The 18,106-nt window shown below is 43.4% G+C and overlaps 2 protein-coding genes and 2 long non-coding RNA genes across 24 annotated transcripts in view; 2 read left to right on the top strand and 2 right to left on the bottom strand.

The window, feature by feature from the left end:
• Gm3985 (predicted gene 3985) overlaps positions 1-11,113 on the top strand; it is a 61,522-nt gene extending 50,409 nt beyond the window's left edge. Inside the window, exon 4 of the mRNA NM_001177589.1 lies at positions 8,927-11,113. Within this exon, the coding sequence (NP_001171060.1) occupies positions 8,927-9,143 (217 nt within the window). The 3' untranslated portion in view covers positions 9,144-11,113. The remainder of the gene's footprint in view (positions 1-8,926) is intronic.
• Gm51527 lies at positions 1,198-16,422 on the bottom strand. Its single transcript, XR_003947373.1, has 2 exons — positions 15,903-16,422; positions 1,198-3,205 (listed from the first exon to the last, which is right to left on the bottom strand). It is a non-coding gene; the product is annotated as a predicted gene, 51527 (long non-coding RNA).
• On the bottom strand, positions 6,961-9,261 carry Gm33082. Its single transcript, XR_001778769.2, has 2 exons — positions 8,720-9,261; positions 6,961-8,037 (listed from the first exon to the last, which is right to left on the bottom strand). It is a non-coding gene; the product is annotated as a predicted gene, 33082 (long non-coding RNA).
• Positions 8,009-18,106, top strand: part of Nrg1 (neuregulin 1) — a 1,084,158-nt gene continuing 1,074,060 nt past the window's right edge. For all 21 annotated transcript variants that reach the window (XR_003947248.1, XM_030243391.1, XM_006509068.4 and 18 more), the window contains exon 1: positions 8,009-16,102. Coding sequence is in view for 20 of the 21 variants with exons in the window: in XM_030243391.1 (XP_030099251.1) it covers positions 15,364-16,102 (739 nt within the window). In the remaining variant the exon portion in view is untranslated. The remainder of the gene's footprint in view (positions 16,103-18,106) is intronic.

Raw genomic sequence — 18,106 nt, 5'->3', positions numbered from 1 at the left:
TCAGCATGATTAACATATCTCTCATCTCTAACACTCATTATTGTTTTCTGATGAGAACAATCATGATTCTCTTTTCTGAGTATTTGGAAATCTACAATGTATTGGATTATCTCAGTAACACAGACCATGTAATAAAATGTCAACCCTTTTTCTTGTGTCTAATAGGAAATTTGATTCCACTGTCCCTCTTTACTGTAACTCCTATTCTATTTCAGAGTCTCTGGCAACTATTGTTGCTCTTTGAACTTCTGTTCAAACTGTTCTGATGTCCAGTTTTGAAAACTGTACAGATGGAGTAGACCATAATGTCTTTGTCCTGTGTCTGCCTTGTTTTACTACCTACAGCGTCCTCTAGGTTCATCTTTAGTGTAGATGTTTCTTCTAAAGAGAAATATTTTCTCTAGGAGGGACGAGGGAGGTTTATACGAAGTAAACACAGCTTGTAAGGCTTATTGTAAGTTCCAGATACTTACAAGATTCACAATTTCCCAGAAACTGTGTAGGTGTCTCCAGAAATTCAACACTGATTAGCCATCATGGATTCTGGGTGAACTTCCTGTTGATACAGTTGTTCCTAAAATAACCCCTCCCCTGTATTTTTCTTTTTACTTAATTCTTCACCCATGCTCCTGTGTGTATGCATAACAAAGCTAGCAGTACACCTTGCTAGTATCAAGTGGAACCATCACTTGAATCTGCTGTAGGTGGATTCACCTCTCTCCGGGAAACAACACCTATGTTGCTGCAGAAACAGACCAAGATTTTATCCTTTTTGTGCTCCTAGGTAATTTTTTTTTTTTTTTTTACTGGGCACATTTTTATCCATTCATGTAGAGAGAATTTCTTGTAAGTACCACCTGTCAATAAAAAAGGCCAATGGCCAATGAACTGATGTAGGAAATAGAAGGTGGGACATTGGCAGGAAGAGAGGGTTCTGGGAAATAGTAAGAGATAAAAGAGAAGAATGCCACAAGGGATGAGAGATGAGACAAGGTGAGAGACAGACTGAGGAGACAGACGTAAACCAGCAGGTAGAGGCATTTGGAAGGAACTCTTGAAGGACGCTGAGGGAGATGCTGAGGAGATGAGAAGGAAGAAGTGGTCCAGGAATGAAGGAGAGGTAACTAACCAAGTGGGAGACATAAAATGGATTAAGTGGTTAAGTTAGTTAAGAGCTAGTCAAGGAATGAGCCAATGTTTATGGTCTAGGCATTTAATAATAACTAATTAATCTCTGAGGTGTCATTCCAGAATCTGGAAAAAAAGAAAGAAAAGAACTTAACATTTAAAATTATTTTTATACATTCATTTAAAAATGACCACATGGGTTAGATACATATATCTTGCCTATTATGAATTGCATTGCAATAAAGATGGGAATGCAAATGTCTCTAGCAACTATCAAGAAAGACAAAACATAATACATTCTGGTGAGGAAAATCTTAGTGGGAGGGTAAATTATCACAGTCATTGTGGAAATTACTATTCAACTTTCAGGAAAAGATGAACCCTACAATCCAGCAATCTTATCACTGGGGATATACTACAGATATTTTCAATGTTGTTTGCTAAAATGATTCCTCAAGTTTGCTTTGGGGAACATGTGATATATATGTGCATGTGTGTGGAAGCCAGAGGAAGAATTCTGGTGTCCTGTTCTAACACTCTACCTTATTCCTTTGAGAAAGATTCTCTCACTGAACCTATGATGCTATTGTAGGGTGCTTTTCCCTTGGTCAAAACAAGATGCCATCTTTGACTTTGCCCCATGGTGATGGGTACTAGATGGAGCAAGTCAACACAGTGGCAGCCAAATGTAGGGAAAGTGAGGAGACCCTCCTCCGACGTTACAGCTATTATTTCACTGCCCAGCTGCAAGGGATCTTGGGAGATGATAGACTATAGAAAGAAGTAAAAGGTTGATTAAAAGCAGGACTCTATGATGCAGTTTCTGTGAGGTTGTCATTCATGATGGGGTGGGACTTTGCAATGATGCATCTCTAACACCCCTATAAGTAACCGCTCACTTGTGCTTTGCTGGTAACCTCAATAAACTCATTTGTGTTAACAAGTTGGACTGTGGTGAAATCATACTTTGGTCTGTTGTTGGTGCATAGCTGGGTGGTTAGATGAATTTCCATATATCCCCGTGTCTCCTGTAACCCTGGAGTTATAGGTGTGCATATCTGTGCACCGTGCCTATAGGTGTGACCATGCCTGTTTTTTTCCCCCCCATGGGTCTTGGTGTTAGAGCACCAGTAAAGGGCCATTAAGTAAAATCTTTGGTCTGGGTAGAGACCCACCATTCCAGTATGGCTAGGTTAGTCACTTTGGCTAATAGGCCACCCCTAGGAAGTTGGGCTCAACTTAAGCCATGCTAAAGATGCAGGCAGAATAACTAACTAGGACTAACTAGTTGTTTGATGAGGTATTATACCTTACTGTCTCAGAACTGCTGTACATAATGCAGAAGCCAATAGAGTGAACCATCTTGGGTCATAAATTTGCTTTTTTTTTTTTCTGAGTTATCCAGAAGAATGTGACTTTTCTGTATTTTCTTTCTGAATGTTTTTAAGCATGCCTTTCTCATCACTTTGGGTTTCTCCAACGCCAAAACTTTGGGCTTTCTTACCCTTTCTTTAAAGCTCTCCTGCCTGCCATGTGGCTGCCTGTCCACTATGTGTCTGCTTTCCATGCCAACTTAAATGGCCTGGCCTTCTTCCTTCTCTCCCCGTTCACTGCCTTCTGGCAGCTGCTGCTGTTTTACTGTTTGCCTGCCCTGCGGTTTTCCTTTAACACTGTAGTAAGACTGTCCCCGTGCTTCCATTTGAGCCTGTTCTTAAATTCTTTTATTAATGAGACTAGGAATCCCAAGTGGGGGAGGGAGGGAGTCTTGATTTTCCTGGATCACACAGGTTTAGTGAGGTTACTTTGAAAAGGAATTAGCAAGTCCGAATTCAGCACAGACCTGCTATAGAAAGGGCTTCATTTTATCTGCGCCGGAGCTGTCAAGGAATGTAAACTGGTGAGAAAGATCTCAAGATCTTTGATGCTCCTTATGTTTGAGGTAAACTTGTATTGGAGACTGCAGCATCCTCTGAATACTTCTGAAGGCTGAGGCAGCCACAGTGACAGAGCAGGATGAGCAGGCATCCAGGAGCAAGCTTGTCTTTTTCATAGGGTCCGGAGTGGATGTTCAAATTACCTAAGAGAAGGTGATGAAACATTAGTGCTCCTTTCAAAGTGACTGGCCCAAAAAAATGTCTTGCTGGGTTAAGGGAAGAGTGTCTCACACTGGTTGGGATGGAAGGAGAGCTACCATTAAGGGAGAGTTTCAGGACAGAAGTAAACACCAGAACCAAGTAGTATACAGTGCTTACAAAGCTCTCAGGAAGCACTGTGTTTCTTACAGACATGTTAGTGTTTGCATATCCGACAAACCAACCCACTGATGGGCAGGTATTATTAATCAGGAACAGCTAAATTTCAGAGTAACGTCCACCTCTGGCTCTAAATGACTATACCTTCTCCTTTATTTCCTTTCTCTAGCCTGTCCAGGCAAAGCCTGAGGGGCAGGCAACAAAAGAAAAGGAAAAAAGGAAGGTAAATGCCCATCTCTTCTTGCCATTTCAGCCCTGAATTAGAACACCAGCGAAGCTTAGAATTGGGTGTAAGTTTAGATTTAGATTTTAATTTATTGCTGGGCATGTTGTTTTCTGAGGCTAAGGGTTTGGTGTAATCCTTCCTTCTCTGAAAAATTAATGTTTTGGGCTCAGTCTATTTGGATTAAACTATTACAAATATTAAAACAGATGTTTAAGAAGACATGGGTGGGTTTTAAAATAAAAACCTTAAGGCCATAGGTATGTTTTACCTTCCTATGACTTGTTGGGTAGAGAGACACCAGGACACACAAAACAATGCCATTTCTCTTTGTTGCTCATCATAACTAGATAGTAAGACCCTGATGCTAAAGACACCACACACTGTGACTGTAGGAGATAGAGCAGTTACTCCCTCCAGGCTGGCCTCCTTTCCCAAAGCCAGAAATCACTATATAGGCTGCTGGGGGAGGAAAAGACATTGGCAGTCTTATCCAGTGTTGGCTTCTGTAACCAACCAGGTGGGTGAGATGTGTCAATTGTCCAATAGTGGCATGGCTGTTACAGTAGTAACCAATCGCTTTCTGATTGGATTTGAGGCTTGCTTCACAGGGGAGAATAAATGTCTGACATTCTAAACATATCTATAGAGGTGATAGGTCCTAGAGAGGGACCCACTGTCGGGGTTTTGATAAATATTCAAGTTGGCAAACTGCCTTCTACGTATTTATGTTTATATGTATAGATCCGTGTTGCTCTCAACCTTGATCAGAGAAGATTCTTTATGCAGCAATTAATGCTAAGAATCATATCTGGTCAAAACAATGAAAATGATTGATTATGAATACTGAATATGATGAATCTAGATGAACCCTGTACTTAGGAAATATCACAGAGGAGGGGATATAAGGACTAAGAGCCAGAGGATCTGGAGCAGAGTATGATATGCAGTTTTCTAGACACAGCATAGACATTCGCACAATAGCTCACATTAACTGTAATTAACTACACAAGACCAAGTCAGTTAAAACTCCCAAATGGACAGGGAGGGTCATTCAAGGCTCCACCTTTAGTTATTATATCCATTAGCAGTAGATGTCTTCTATAGAAGAATGAGCTACTCTTTTTTTTTTTTTGAAGGCATAGCCAGTGGGAAGTTGCCCATGTACCAATGATGGCCCCAAATCTATGCATATATAGGCAAACCTAATTAGAGATGATGGATTATAGAAACAAAAGAGGGGACATGAAATTGAGGAGATGTGCTGGGGGCATGGTATTGAAGAGGAGAGCTGGGGGTGGTGGTGGATATGGTCACTATACCTCATACATGTGCAAGAAATTTTCAAATAAAAACATAAATGACAATTGAGCAGTAAAGTATTTTATTTGCTGGTTAATTATATAAAATTGGCTAAATGACATAATAGCAGCAACCATATGTCAATAACAGCATTTTACAGCATTAAACCTCTAAAAGCCTTTAACGTGACCTTCATTTGTTGCTTGGTCTGTGATACACATACACAAAAGGTAATTATTAGTTGCCTTTGTGTTCAAAAGTAAGAGTAAAATCCCACTAGTGTATATGGACTATACCCTATATACAGTAGGCAGTATATAAACTGTTTTCTAAATAGACCATGCATCATAATTATTTTAACTTTAAAAATTAATTCATGTGTCTATCATTTTATAGATAATAAAGCCAAAGCATGAAGAGAGTGTATAACATGCTAAAGGCCACGCAGCTGAAAGGGCCTGAGGCTAAATCAGGGATACTGGCTATAGATGTGTGTCTAATTCTATATATCGCCACAAAACAATCTATATCACCGTCTAGTGTACATTCTAACTGAGAACACAGTCAAAAGATAATTATAGAAAGAAAGGGCACAATTAATTGGACCTGAGAAGGATTGTGACAAGTGTCCTAGAGTGACAAGCCAGCTGGACACAGACCACACTTTTGTGCATAGGAACTGCAATCAGGGGACACATTACCGCCCCTTTAGAGATTCAGCTCTCTGGTATCCTAAGCTCTAGTTCTGTCACCCAGGGACGTAGTTCTCAGTTAAGCAGGGTTCTGGCTAGTCTCATGTCAACTTGACACACAAAGGAGAGCTATCTAAAAGGGAAGAATCTTAATTAAGAAAATGCCCCCGCAAGATACAGCTGTAGGACTTTTTATTTATTTATTTATTTATTTATTTATTTATTTATTTATTTATTTATTTATTTATTTATTGTATTAGTGATTGATGGGGGAAGGTTCCAGACCATGGTTGGTGGTTCTATCCCTTGGCTGGTGGTCCTGGATGGTATAGGAGAGCAGGCTGAGCAAACCATGAGGAGCAAGTCAGGAAGTGGTCCCCGTTCATGGCTTCTGCATCAGCTCCTGCCTCCAGGTTCCTGCCCTGTGTGAGCTCCTTTGATGATGAACAGTGATACAGAAGTATAAGCCAAATAAACCCTTTCCTCCCGACTTGTTTTTTTGGTTATGGTGCGTCATCACAGCCATAGAAACCCCAACTAAGACAAGCAGATAGTAGGTTTCTTTATTCTTGTTTGTGACTGAGCCTCATAATTTTATTTATACCTTAAACCTTAGAAAAATCTATATCTGTTAAGGCTTACATCTATATCACCCATATCTATATTTATATCTGAATATTTTGATGTCCCATCCCGGCGTTATCTTTGAACTCCAGGAAGCACCTCTTCTTCATTTTAGGAAAATGTATTAAAATTTCTGCTGTATTGCATGTTCCTCAAAATCACACTATGACATTCCCTCCAGACTGGCGGTTAGACAGAATGTCACATGCCCAGGAGAGCAAAAGCTCCTAAGATTCTTGAGAGCATGTGTGTGTGTGTGTGTGTGTGTGTGTGTGTGTATAACTTGAGAGTAAAAAAGGAAAGTAAAGAGTTGATAGGGGTAGAGACTTTGACCTGCTATACAACAGAAAAAGGTTTGGAGATTATGGAGGTGCAAGCGAGCTTGGCGCACTCCAGGGTTGCAGGTTTGTGTGAGTCATCACTCATATTGGGGTGGGGTCTTTGGTGATTAAGTTGCTTTTGTGCCTTGTATGCAACTCCTCACATGCACTTCTTCTGTTAGTAACCACAATAAAAATACTCACTGGTTCCCCAAAGAGGACAATGGTGCAATGGTTAATTTGGCTGATGTGGGCTTCCTTTGTGGGGCAAATAGGTGTGTGTGTGTGTGTGTGTGTGTGTGTGTGTGTGTGTTATAACTCCCCAGGAAAAGTCTGCCACGCAACAAACACCTTTAACACCATCATGTCACAATCTGGTACAGAGAAGTGAGTGATTCAGTAAATAGGAACAACAAGAAGAAGGTTTTATTTTTATTTTTAACTTTTAATTTTTTAGCAGTATACTACAAAGAGAGGAGGATGCAGGAGAGTCTGCAGGATGATAGCTTGTGGTTGATTTGTTTTATCTCTTGTGAAAACTCCACAGTTGAGAAGCTACCATTGTCTGCTGAGAACTCAGCATTTAGGAGTATTAAGGTGATAAATCCCACCATTTCCAGGAATAGTTTTTGAAGAGAAAGCCTTGGCTTGCAGCTTTTTGAGGGAAGCTTGAAACAGGGGTTTCAGTTAAGATTTCACCAGTTATGTCTATCCTGTCATGTGCACAGCACTGAAATCCACACACAGCTAGAATGATGACCTTCAGAAAGCCAAACAACTCTCCTGAGCCCCCTTTCCTTCCTAAACATTCATAAACATGGAGACTGAAAACTACATATCCATCAACCTTTCTAGACCCAGTATCGTATGCATATCTGTATGGTTTGAGGCATAACCAACCTAGTAGGAAAAATTCATGAGAAACTGTGATGGTATCTTCTGTTGGGACATAAGATAAAGTATTTACATTATGTTCATAAAGACAGAGAGTAAAAGCTGCTGTATAACTTATCACACGGGAGAGAATTGTCTATTGCATATTCTTGATTTCCAGGCTCTGACACATCAATGTTCTTCTTGACATGGTATGATATAATGTAATATAATATAATATAATATAATATAATATAATATAATATAATATAATATAATATAATATAATATAATATAATATATCTTGATGTAGTAAAACATCACATTGTATCACTGACTGAAATGTTCAGAATAGTCAGCATAACATAGGGTTTTTGCACAGATATGTTTATTTTAAGGCATTCAAGGTAGTAACAACATATGTAGATCATGTGTGCAAGAAGCTATAAAACCAGAGGTAAGGCAACTTACACCATTGGAGGCACCAAACTCATGGAAAGAGGGAAATGGCGTGGATTCAGATTCTGTCTCAAGTTCTAAAAGTCCATTTGTTTTCTCTCCGTGTAGCTGTGAGCGCCATCTGCATTCCAGAGCTTTCAAGGGAAGGGTGATGCCGAACACTTCTACAGCAAAATAATCAGGGAATTGTCAAACTGTCAAAACCAGAATGTCAGGAGTCTACCTCTGGGACTCGTGATTCATGATCTCCTTTCCCCCTTTGCTTGGACTCAGGAAGGATGTATGTAGTGTAAAGGGCTAGAAAACATTTTATTGCAAATACAGTTCCTTATTTTCTTACAAGTTTTTCCAAGTTTTTTTTTAAACTAATTTTTCAATTAAGTTTAAATTGATTTCTAAATTTCTTATAGAGTTTTAAAACTACCAAATGAATACCATTTAGAGGGATCCTAACATAGACTTAGCTATTACTCCCTTTCTTTGTTCAAATTTGGTGAACTTATAAGTAAAATCAGTAAGCTTTATAGAACTGTTCTAGAAATAAATAAAGTGGATATTCATAACTCTTGAGTATCCATGGAAAGTATGGTTTTGAAGTCAGTTTTGAGGGAAAAATAGCTATATGTGTGTAGATCTTTAGTAAGTACCATATTTATTGTGTTGGGTGCTCTCTGCTGACAGCGCTCAGTAATACTAAAGCATTGAAAAGACGTGTACTCTGGGGCAAGTGATAAATAGGTTATCTTTTCATAGCTACTGCAAAAGGAATGACCATAGCAATGCCCTCTCTATCGCCAAGTGTTATGCTCTATTACTTAAGTATATTACAATGTCATTAATACTCACAAACTGTGTATTGAAGAGAGTCTCAAGAAGGGTGTGATCAGCACAGACCTGGTTACTTTCATCAGTTTACATGAGAGTGTCTTAGCTTGAAGTCCATCTTCCCTAGTGGCTCTCCCCAAGTATACCATGGCAACAGCTGGTAATTCCCACCAGAGGGGCAATGCTGGATCAGACTGCATGTGCAGCTCTTCTGTTGTCTTTCTTTAGGGACACATCCATGAAGACACAGGTCCTCCACATGACTAACGAGTGCAGTAGAGTCCCCAATTGCAGTGCCGTCCTGTCAGAAGCATCTGGAGTGTTCCTTCAAACCACAACTGGAAAGAAGTCATGCAACACACCAATTTCCACCTTTACCTTAGTTTTACAGCAACAATCATTGTCTGTACATGTATGTTCCTCACCATTATTCGCAATGACCTGACCTTGTAGGCTTCTTCCATGGATGGGCCCTCACTTGGAACTCTTCATTTTCCACCTTTTTCCCTGTCAGTTTCCTTCCTACACCATGGGTCAGATGCATAATTCTATACATGCATGATAATAACAACAGCACAAACATGAATTTAATACCATTCCTTATTAAGATCATTAATTCAGCAGATACATGGGAGAGACCAGGGTTGGGATCAGAGCAGTGATAATCGCTGGCTGGGTGGGTATAAAGCAAAGCAACATAATACTGGCACACAACAGAACCATGGGTTGAATTTTATGATCAGATCTTTAATGAGTATCTTACAGCTTGTTATAGAAAAGTATTTTCAATTAGCTAAATATGTGTAATAATTGAATAAGCACCACTAGAAGAAATGAGCTTCTAGCAATAAAAGCATTTAAACAGAGCTTCTGAGACCAACTTGAAGTTAATTTCCAAAAACGTGTTTCTCTTGCTATGGACTGGAAGAATGCTGAGGGCAAATGACCATTTACCTAGATTGTATTTTATATAAAAATGCTGATGCTCCCATGAAATTTTCACATATATTAAATTATCTTTATTCTCTTAAGCATCCTGTGAAATAAATCAAGAGCTGTGCTTAATAACAAATGTGCCTATTTGTGGTGCCTCAGGAGGCTGAGGCCAGAGAATTATGAGTTCCACAAGAACCTGGGTTATGTAAGTAGTCTGAGGCTGACATGAACTATAGAGACCCCTGTTTCAAAAAAATAAGCTAATTAACTCACTCACTACCAATTAATAAATGAATTAATAAGCACTGAGACAGGCTCAGAGAAAATTCCCACAAAACTCTAGAGGTGAAAAAATTAGCATAACTGAGATCCAATCCCAGCCAGTTCCATTCCTAAACTGTATTGTTGATAGAAGTTTTCCCGCACTGCTTGTCTCTCTGTTGGCTCACTGTTATAAAGGCTTCATCTTTAAATCACTGGATTCATAACTTACCTTATGTCAGACAGCACAGAAGGGAGAAGGAGGTGGATCCCCAAACCCACCTCCAGTGATCTACTTCCTCCAGCTACGTCCAGGCACCTGCACTTCAGCATCTCCCAAAAGAGAGTCGCTAGCTGGGACTCGAGTCTTCAATACATATGCCTTTCATGGAGTAAATCATCGCTACATGAGTTGAAATCTATTGGCTTTGCTGGTTAAGGAAGTCCTCTTTCATACTCGCTACAAAGTTCTAGGATGCCCCGAATTCAAAAGAACAACTGGGGAAAATCCTCAAGCACGTGAAATCCCTGGGATTTCAGTCATCTCGAGCAAATAATTCAGTGGCCCTAGAACTTTAGACCTTCCAAAGTAGGAGGCTTCTCATCTCTGTATTTATTCCTTCCCAGCACTGGGATTTCTAGAAAGAATAGAATTAAACAAATGAATGGAGTAGGTATTGACTGGGTAGATGGGGGTAACCAAGATGTTGGCGTTAGTAATACAAAGAACAAGAGGTAGTTCTCCCCGGCAGAGTTGTCTTTTGTGAGGCGCCCTAATGTTCCAGCTATTCCAGTATAAAGTGTGATCTTGCCACTTTGCTAGTCCCAGGTGGCCTCTGGGTTCATATTTGCCTGGTTTCTTGTTCCTGTGCTTTTGTAAGCAGGCCGGAATCTGCTGTGACACAGGCTGTTAAGCATGTACGAGTTCCTTTGGAATCTGTACAATCAAGGACTCCAAGTCCAGCCGTTTAGTTATCTCTTGATTTATGGCTGGAGGGGTGGCTCTCCTGCAAGCTATTGGACAATGATGATAAAGGAGATAGCAGCACCTCTGTGGACTTCCTGTTACCCTTTTCTATAGTTACCATTTAGAAGCATTTAATAGGGTACAGAGTGCTCAGGGTATAAAACCATTTCTGCTCACCATTGTACTGTGGAGTCAATTGGCGACTCCACTTCAAATTTCTAAACCAGAAAATAAACCAATTCACAATTACCAGTACAATTTTGTCTGTCTGTTCTGTCCTTGCCAAACAGGTAATGATCCAAGTAACATGATAACAACTGCTCTGCTCTACTCTTTTCCCTTGGTTTCCAACTTTGAACTTCAAAGCTAAGCCCCAGCATCCTTGCTTTCCAGAGGTGGTGGCTCACCCATAACCCCTTAACTGTGGAATAACTTGCAGCAGCCTTGCCAGCAAGGGGCCGATGATACTGCTTTATTAAAATCAGATGGGGGAATTATGAAGGCATGACATTGCATATTTGAACATGATGCCTGCAGTTTTACCCTTTCCTAAACAGTGGACGATTAAGTGTTAACCTCGCATTTGGTAGAGGGGTTCTTTTTCTTTTTCATCTCCTGTATTTATTTGCTCCATGTGGGAGGAGGGGCCACACAGGCCACTCGGGCTATCTATCAGCAGAGGACAACTTGAGATAGTCAGTTCTCTCCTGCCAGGTGGGTCCCAGGATTTCCCTTAGACAGTCATCACTCTTGGTATCAGGTGCCTTTACTTGCCGAGCCATCTTTTTGGGTCCTGTAGTTCCTTATAATGTTTATAGTATGGCCTTTCTACCAAAAGAAATTATTTATTGGTAGAAATTGTTATTTCTACCAATAGAAATAATACCAGTATTATTAAGGCCTTGATATAAATGCAAATTCTTTGGCCTTACCCCTGTCCTACTGATATTAGAAATATCATTCCTCTTTTTTATTTAAAGGTCAAAATAGGTTAACACCTCTCCTTGGTTGGTACCTGGGTAAGGAGGACTCCAATATAAGAGCTGAAATTCAATACATGTGCAAACAATCCTAGGCTGAACTATTCTAAGGCAGCCCACCTTTATACTGAAAATATCCATCCAAATTATCCACTTAGTAGAGAGAGGAGGGAGGGGTGTGGGAGTCAGCGAAGGCATTTTTAAAAGCACCTCTTCAGAGAGGCAGTTTATGTTTGATCATAGATAAAATGCTCTGTAAAGTACCAAGAGGAGGTATCTATGCATTTAATGACTCTGTAAGTCGGGGCTTTAACATTTTATTGTTGTTTTTTTTATTGCCAGGGATTCCGTTTCTCTCTGAGAGTGTTAGAGGTGACCTGTGGTAGCCACATTACCAAATCAGTCCATGATTAATTAGCCGACATTCACTGAATGCTTAACATGTGTCCATAACTGAGTTAAAGTGAGACCAGGGGACAGGTGACTTGCGCTTTCTAATACACTTATGATCTAGTTGAAAAGATGGTGCAAGACCCCGAAGCTTCTGAGCTCCATAAAATAACATAATTAAAAGTGAAGGTGCAGAACCCAGAGTGAATGCAGATGAAGTGCATTGTGGGAAAGAGTTATCCAGAGGCTTTAATATTTATTTATAAGAAGGCTCCGTGAAACGGTTGGATCAGAAATGATGTTTAAGATCTCCCTTGCAGAGAGAGCCTATGTTCCTTTCTTCTTGCTTCTCTGCCTTCGAATAATGCAGCATCTGAGTTTCTTTATGTGAAAAGGTAGCATACAGCTCTGCTCCTAGAATCTCTGACGGCTTTGTGATGATAACAAGTGATGAGATTAGCTGCCAAGTCCTAGCCCAGGCTTTGAGAGAGCCTGTGTGCTTCTGGCCACCCACTCTCTTTGAACCTAGTCACTTTCCTTGTACAAGCCCAGGCTGTCTGCTGAAGAATGAGACTGGCTTTTTTTTTCCTTTGAATTTATTATTTTATGTGTTTGTGTGTATGTGCATCACGTGTGTGCCTGGTGTCTATGATGGCCACAAGAGGGCACCAGATCCCCAGGAACTAGAGTTAAAGGCATTTGTGAAGCAGCCATGTAGGTGCTAAAACTTGAATTCAGACCCTCTGAGAAAGCCCCCAGGCTCTTAACTGCAGAGCAGTCTTTGTCTTTCCAGCCTTCTTCATGATGTGAACTATCTCTGCTGAGGCCATTAAAGGTTAGCCATACTCCCCTAGCCCCACCACTAGCAGAACCACTTGTGCTGAGCCTTATAGACTCAGGCAAAATGGGTGGATACTGTTTGGGCCAACAGTTTTGGGAACAGATTGCCATGCAGTGCTAGGGGATTGCTTGGAAACTGAAAGGCGGAGAGGGAGAGAGTGTTGCAAATAAGAGTAAAATCTCAAAATACATGGAATCAAAACCACACTCCAGTAGATCTAAGAGCAATATGGGGACTCTAATAGGTTTAGATCCCCAACTTTCAGTAAATATGAAGCCAGGATCCAAGACAACATATATTGGAGAGCAGCACCACCGTGCTGCTATATGGTGGGTTTTCTTCATTTCTTCCATCAGAGTATAAGACAGGAATCGCACAGGTTAGAGGTCAATGAGCACCCTGGATCCTGTTGTTCCAAGCAGGACTTTGAGAGAAGGAACCACAGTTTGATAGCCAATCATGGGGTGCCAATAACCAAAGACTTCTTGACTTAAAAAAATCTCTGAGGTCTTACACTCATGACTCCCAGGATTTGGTAGCACAGACTGTAATCTTGGCTCTTTGGGAGGCCAAGGCAGGGGCACTGCACGTTCAAGTTCTGACTGAGTGCAACTTAGCAACTGAATAAGACTCTGTATTAAAATTTAAAAAGTGGTTACAAAGCAAAAAAGGCTGAGTGTGTACTCAGAGGTGGAGTATCTGTCTAATGTGTGTGAGGCCTTGGGCTCAGTGCCTAGCACTTCAAGACAAAACAAAAGAAAACAAAACAAAGAGAAATCGGGAAAGTCAATATGCTATACTTGAAAGAAACAACAACTTGTAGCATCCCACAGTAAATATCAAGAAGGCATCAAGAAGTCAGAGTGCTTTCAAAAGTTTCCACAGTCTGCCTCCATTGCTCAGTCAGCGACTTTACCTCGTCTTTATTCTGCCACCATAACCGTAAAATAGCATCCTTAAGAGGGAATATTTACCTTGACAGGCTACAATGTTTTCTTCCTCTTGTATGATATTGCTGGAAAATATATCCCTGAGACGTGGCGAATTCTTGCTTTAGAGCTAGGTCCTTAAGCCTGGCAGTATAAGGATTATGGCCGGTGGAGTACTCAGGAGTAATATTAAACATATGGTGTGTCTGGTGCCTTTTGTTTCAGCACCCACGGAAACTTTGATCTTTAAAGGAAGTGCCATAGAGTACATAGAAAATGGTCTTACTGGGCAAGCACTTCACTCAGCTATGCTTTTTACTGGGAAAGCGCCTTACACAAGTCCTGAAATGGCAATGGCGAAGCATATATTTCAGTAGAGGCAAAGGCAGGAATAGTGAGGCTGAAGTGTCAAACAGGGATGGATAGAGAGATGTGTCATCCCTGAAGTGCACAGTGCCTGTGCGCTGCAAAGGAGAGGGGGCGTGTTTTAAAGTTGTTATTTTAATTGCTGCCTGTCTCCCATGAACATGTTGCTGCTCCCTTTTTGACTGTCAAGTGACCAGCTCATGCAAAACTTTTCTTAACCGAGGACCCTCGTCCTGTGTCCCACCCTGGCCTCCTCCCTGTGTTTGGCCATCCAGAGCGGCTAACAGGTCCCTGCTCACTGAAGCGTCACCTCTCGCTCCCCAGTACATCTCCGCAGCCCACTCGGACTGCAGCCTAGCAGCCCGCCGGTCCTCCCAATTGCAGCAGTCAGGGCGACAGCCAGACGAGGGAGGGCCAAGCCGGCCGGGCTCCGGATCTGCACGGGGAAGGGCTGGCAGGCAGCGCGCGGGGCGAGTTCGCAGCACAGGTAAACAGGCCGGCTAGGCACGGGGCGCTGTCGCCGCGGCCACCCAGCGATTTCCAGGCACGCAACTCCGCCTCCAGAGCTCTGTCCCCGCGCTCTCGTCTCCGCTGCTTTCGCAGCCCAGCAGCCGCCGCAGCAGCACTCCACACAAAGGACTGTTCCCCGCCGAGCAGCGCATCCACCTCCACTCCTCCTCCGGTGACAGCATCCCCGACAGCAGGGCTCGGGTGCGGCGGCGCGGGGGGAACCTGTCACTCTCGCAACCAAGGCGGTGGCAAAGGCTTTTTCCCCCTTTTGCTTTTTATTCCTTCTTTCCAAAATTCGCCTCTTTGCCTTTCTGTGGTTCCACCCATCTCCCCTTCCTCCCCATAAACAACTCTCCTACCCACCCACCCCCAATAAATAAATAAAGGAGGAGGGTCAGGGTAGGAGTGGGGGCAGGCAAGGCGAGGCAGCTGGAGCCAGCCAGGCAGAGTCCGCACCGACAAGGCGCCCGCACGCACCTCACACCATGAGATGGCGACGCGCCCCGCGCCGCCCGCTGGGTACCAGCCCCAGCGTCCCGCATCCCGGGTCCGCCGACCGCTCGCCTCCGCTGCTGCTGCGGCTGCTGCCGCCGCCGCCGCCGCTGCTGCTGTTGCTGCTGCTGCTGCTGCTGGGGACCGCGGCCCTGGCTCCGGGGGCGGCGGCCGAGCGGGCGGCTCCCGCGGGGGCCTCGGTGTGCTACTCGTCCCCGCCCAGCGTGGGCTCGGTGCAGGAGCTGGCCCGGCGCGCCGCGGTGGTGATCGAGGGAAAGGTGCACCCGCCGCGGCGGCAGCAGGGGGCACTCGACAGGAAGGCAGCAGGCGAGGCAGGGGCAGGGGCGCGGGACCAGCCCGCCCAGGACCCGCCACCTTCACAGGACCCTCCGCCCTCTGACAACTGGACCCTACTCACCGGGTCCCCCGAACCCAGCACCGATCAGCCCAGGGACCCCGCGCCCTATCTGGTGAAGGTGCACCAGGTGTGGGCTGTGAAAGCCGGGGGCTTGAAGAAGGACTCGCTACTCACCGTGCGCCTGGACACCTGGGGCCACTCAGCCTTCCCGTCCTGCGGGCGGCTCAAGGAGGACAGCAGGTACATCTTCTTCATGGAGCCCGATGCCAACAGTAGCGGCCGCGCGCCGCCCGCCTTCCGAGCCTCGTTTCCTCCGCTGGAGACTGGCCGCAACCTCAAGAAGGAGGTCAGCCGGGTGCTGTGCAAGCGGTGCGGTAAGTGCCTCGCCATGCCCCCCGGGCGGCCCGGGGCTCCCCTTCGACGGCTGCAGGGCGCGGGCGCTCCCAGGTCCGAGCGTTCCTTAGAGGAAGGGGAGGTCTCGCAGGTGCCACGGGCCGGGCGATTTCTCTACGTTCCCGACTTACTGGGCTTTTTGCTCAGGGTAGAATCTCAAGTTTGGTCTTTGGTTGGACTACCTAAAACTTTGGAATCCCTTGGGGTTTGGTTCCCTAAGTTGATACTGAATGCTGCTGTTGCTTTCTTAGGTGTTGGTTTGTTGAACTTGTGGTTAGGCACTGCTGTCTGTGAGTTCCCCTGTGAGATGGGGCTTCTCTGGAAGAGAAATCCCGAGCCAGGCTTGTTTTCCAAGCCTTCTTCTGAACGTGGTCCTGAGGCGTCAAGGGCTGTTTATGGAGAGCCCAGAGGAGGAAAAGGGCAGGGTGAGATGCCATTATAAATACTGGCAGAGTTTTGGGTTAACTAATATGCAACACACAGGTGGAGCGTGTAGCTAGTTTCTATGTGTATGTGAGGAGTACAGAGTGACTTTTCTTGGGAGAATCCTGTCAAGAATTTTGGTCACAGAATTTTGGTTTGGAGGTTGTTTTTCTCTGGTCTGGAAGTCAGAACAGACGAATGTAATTGTGGCACTTTATATGTAGGCCTTAAAGACTCTCAGGTGAGAAGTTTAGTCATGGATTTCCCAGGCTTTTCCCATTTTACCAGTGGGTATTCCCTCAGGAGAGTCAAATGATCAGATTTGAGAAATTAAGCTGAGAGTCTAATTACATGTCTGAGGTTGAATTGCATTTCTGCCATTCATAAAATAATTTCTAGGACCTAAATATCTGTATCCTTTCCTGATCACCATATAATTACTAACACATAGCGGGGACTCCTTCTCAAACCGTAAATTACCGTGACTACCTACTGCACAGTCTAACACAACTAATAGCCTTCTTCTCTTGATTTTTGTATATTCGTTTAATGGATAGTTGGATTAATTGAATTTTCACAAAACTCAACATCGTGACACACTCTGTCTGTGGCGCAGTGTGTCAGGTGATGGCCAATTAGATGTGCATTTTAGGTTGCCATTGTGACGCTTGTGTCCTGCTGCTAACTAATACCTAATGATTTAGATTTCATGACAGGCAAGAGCAGAGTTCATCCGCTGTTCCTTTATGTTCACAATGTGTTTGGTGTGCCAGGGACCTGTTAGGATTGCACCGCTCTGGACAGAGGCTCTTGCTAGTGGTGCTGAAGCAAGCTGAGTGAGTGACGTTGGGATTCCCCAGCTCTGCTTGATAGATGTCACTGTATAACATGGGGACTGCTCTGCTGGGAGCTGTCTTATGAGGGAGCAGGAAAGCTCAACACCACCGTACTGCACCTTACGATCTTCTGTGACAGAATCTGGAATAAGTCATACCAGAGGTCAGCTTTCACATGTTTTATTATATGCAGTTCAAGGAGGATTTTGACTTTATCCTAGACCATATGAGTTTCGCATCATTTCCTGTGCATCCTGGGGCATCAACATAGAGGTGTTCGCAGTTAGCTGTGACACCTGGGACTTCGTGTGTGGTACCAGGTTGGCAATGCTGTTAATAACAGCTTTTAACTAGAAACAAATGTCAGATCTCAGCGATAATGTCCTTCCATGCATCTAGAGCACAGTTGGACATGGAAAACCCACGTTGCCTGGAGAAACTGGATGGTATTTTGTGCCTCTAAGGCAAAAGCTTTACTGAGTGCAGATAGTGTTGCCCTTAATATTTGGCAGTCAAAGGGGACGCACAATTTAAATCATGGCTTGTTAGGAGAGAAGAGTGAAGCTTTGGAAGAACCGATAATCTCTCTTCACGGGATTGGAAAGTTTAATAAGTCATAAAGTTACCAGACTAGATTTGTATAGTCATGATGTTTGGTGACTCCTGTGTTACATAATTTAAAGTAGCAATATGACATCTCAGTGGAAGGTTTACCTAAGGACTAAA

This window comes from Mus musculus, chromosome 8 (genome assembly GCF_000001635.26).
Source record: "Mus musculus strain C57BL/6J chromosome 8, GRCm38.p6 C57BL/6J".
Classification (NCBI taxonomy): Eukaryota; Metazoa; Chordata; class Mammalia; order Rodentia; family Muridae; genus Mus; species Mus musculus.
The sequence above is the reverse complement of the archived record's forward strand: the minus strand, read 5'-3'. Positions and strand labels throughout refer to the sequence as shown.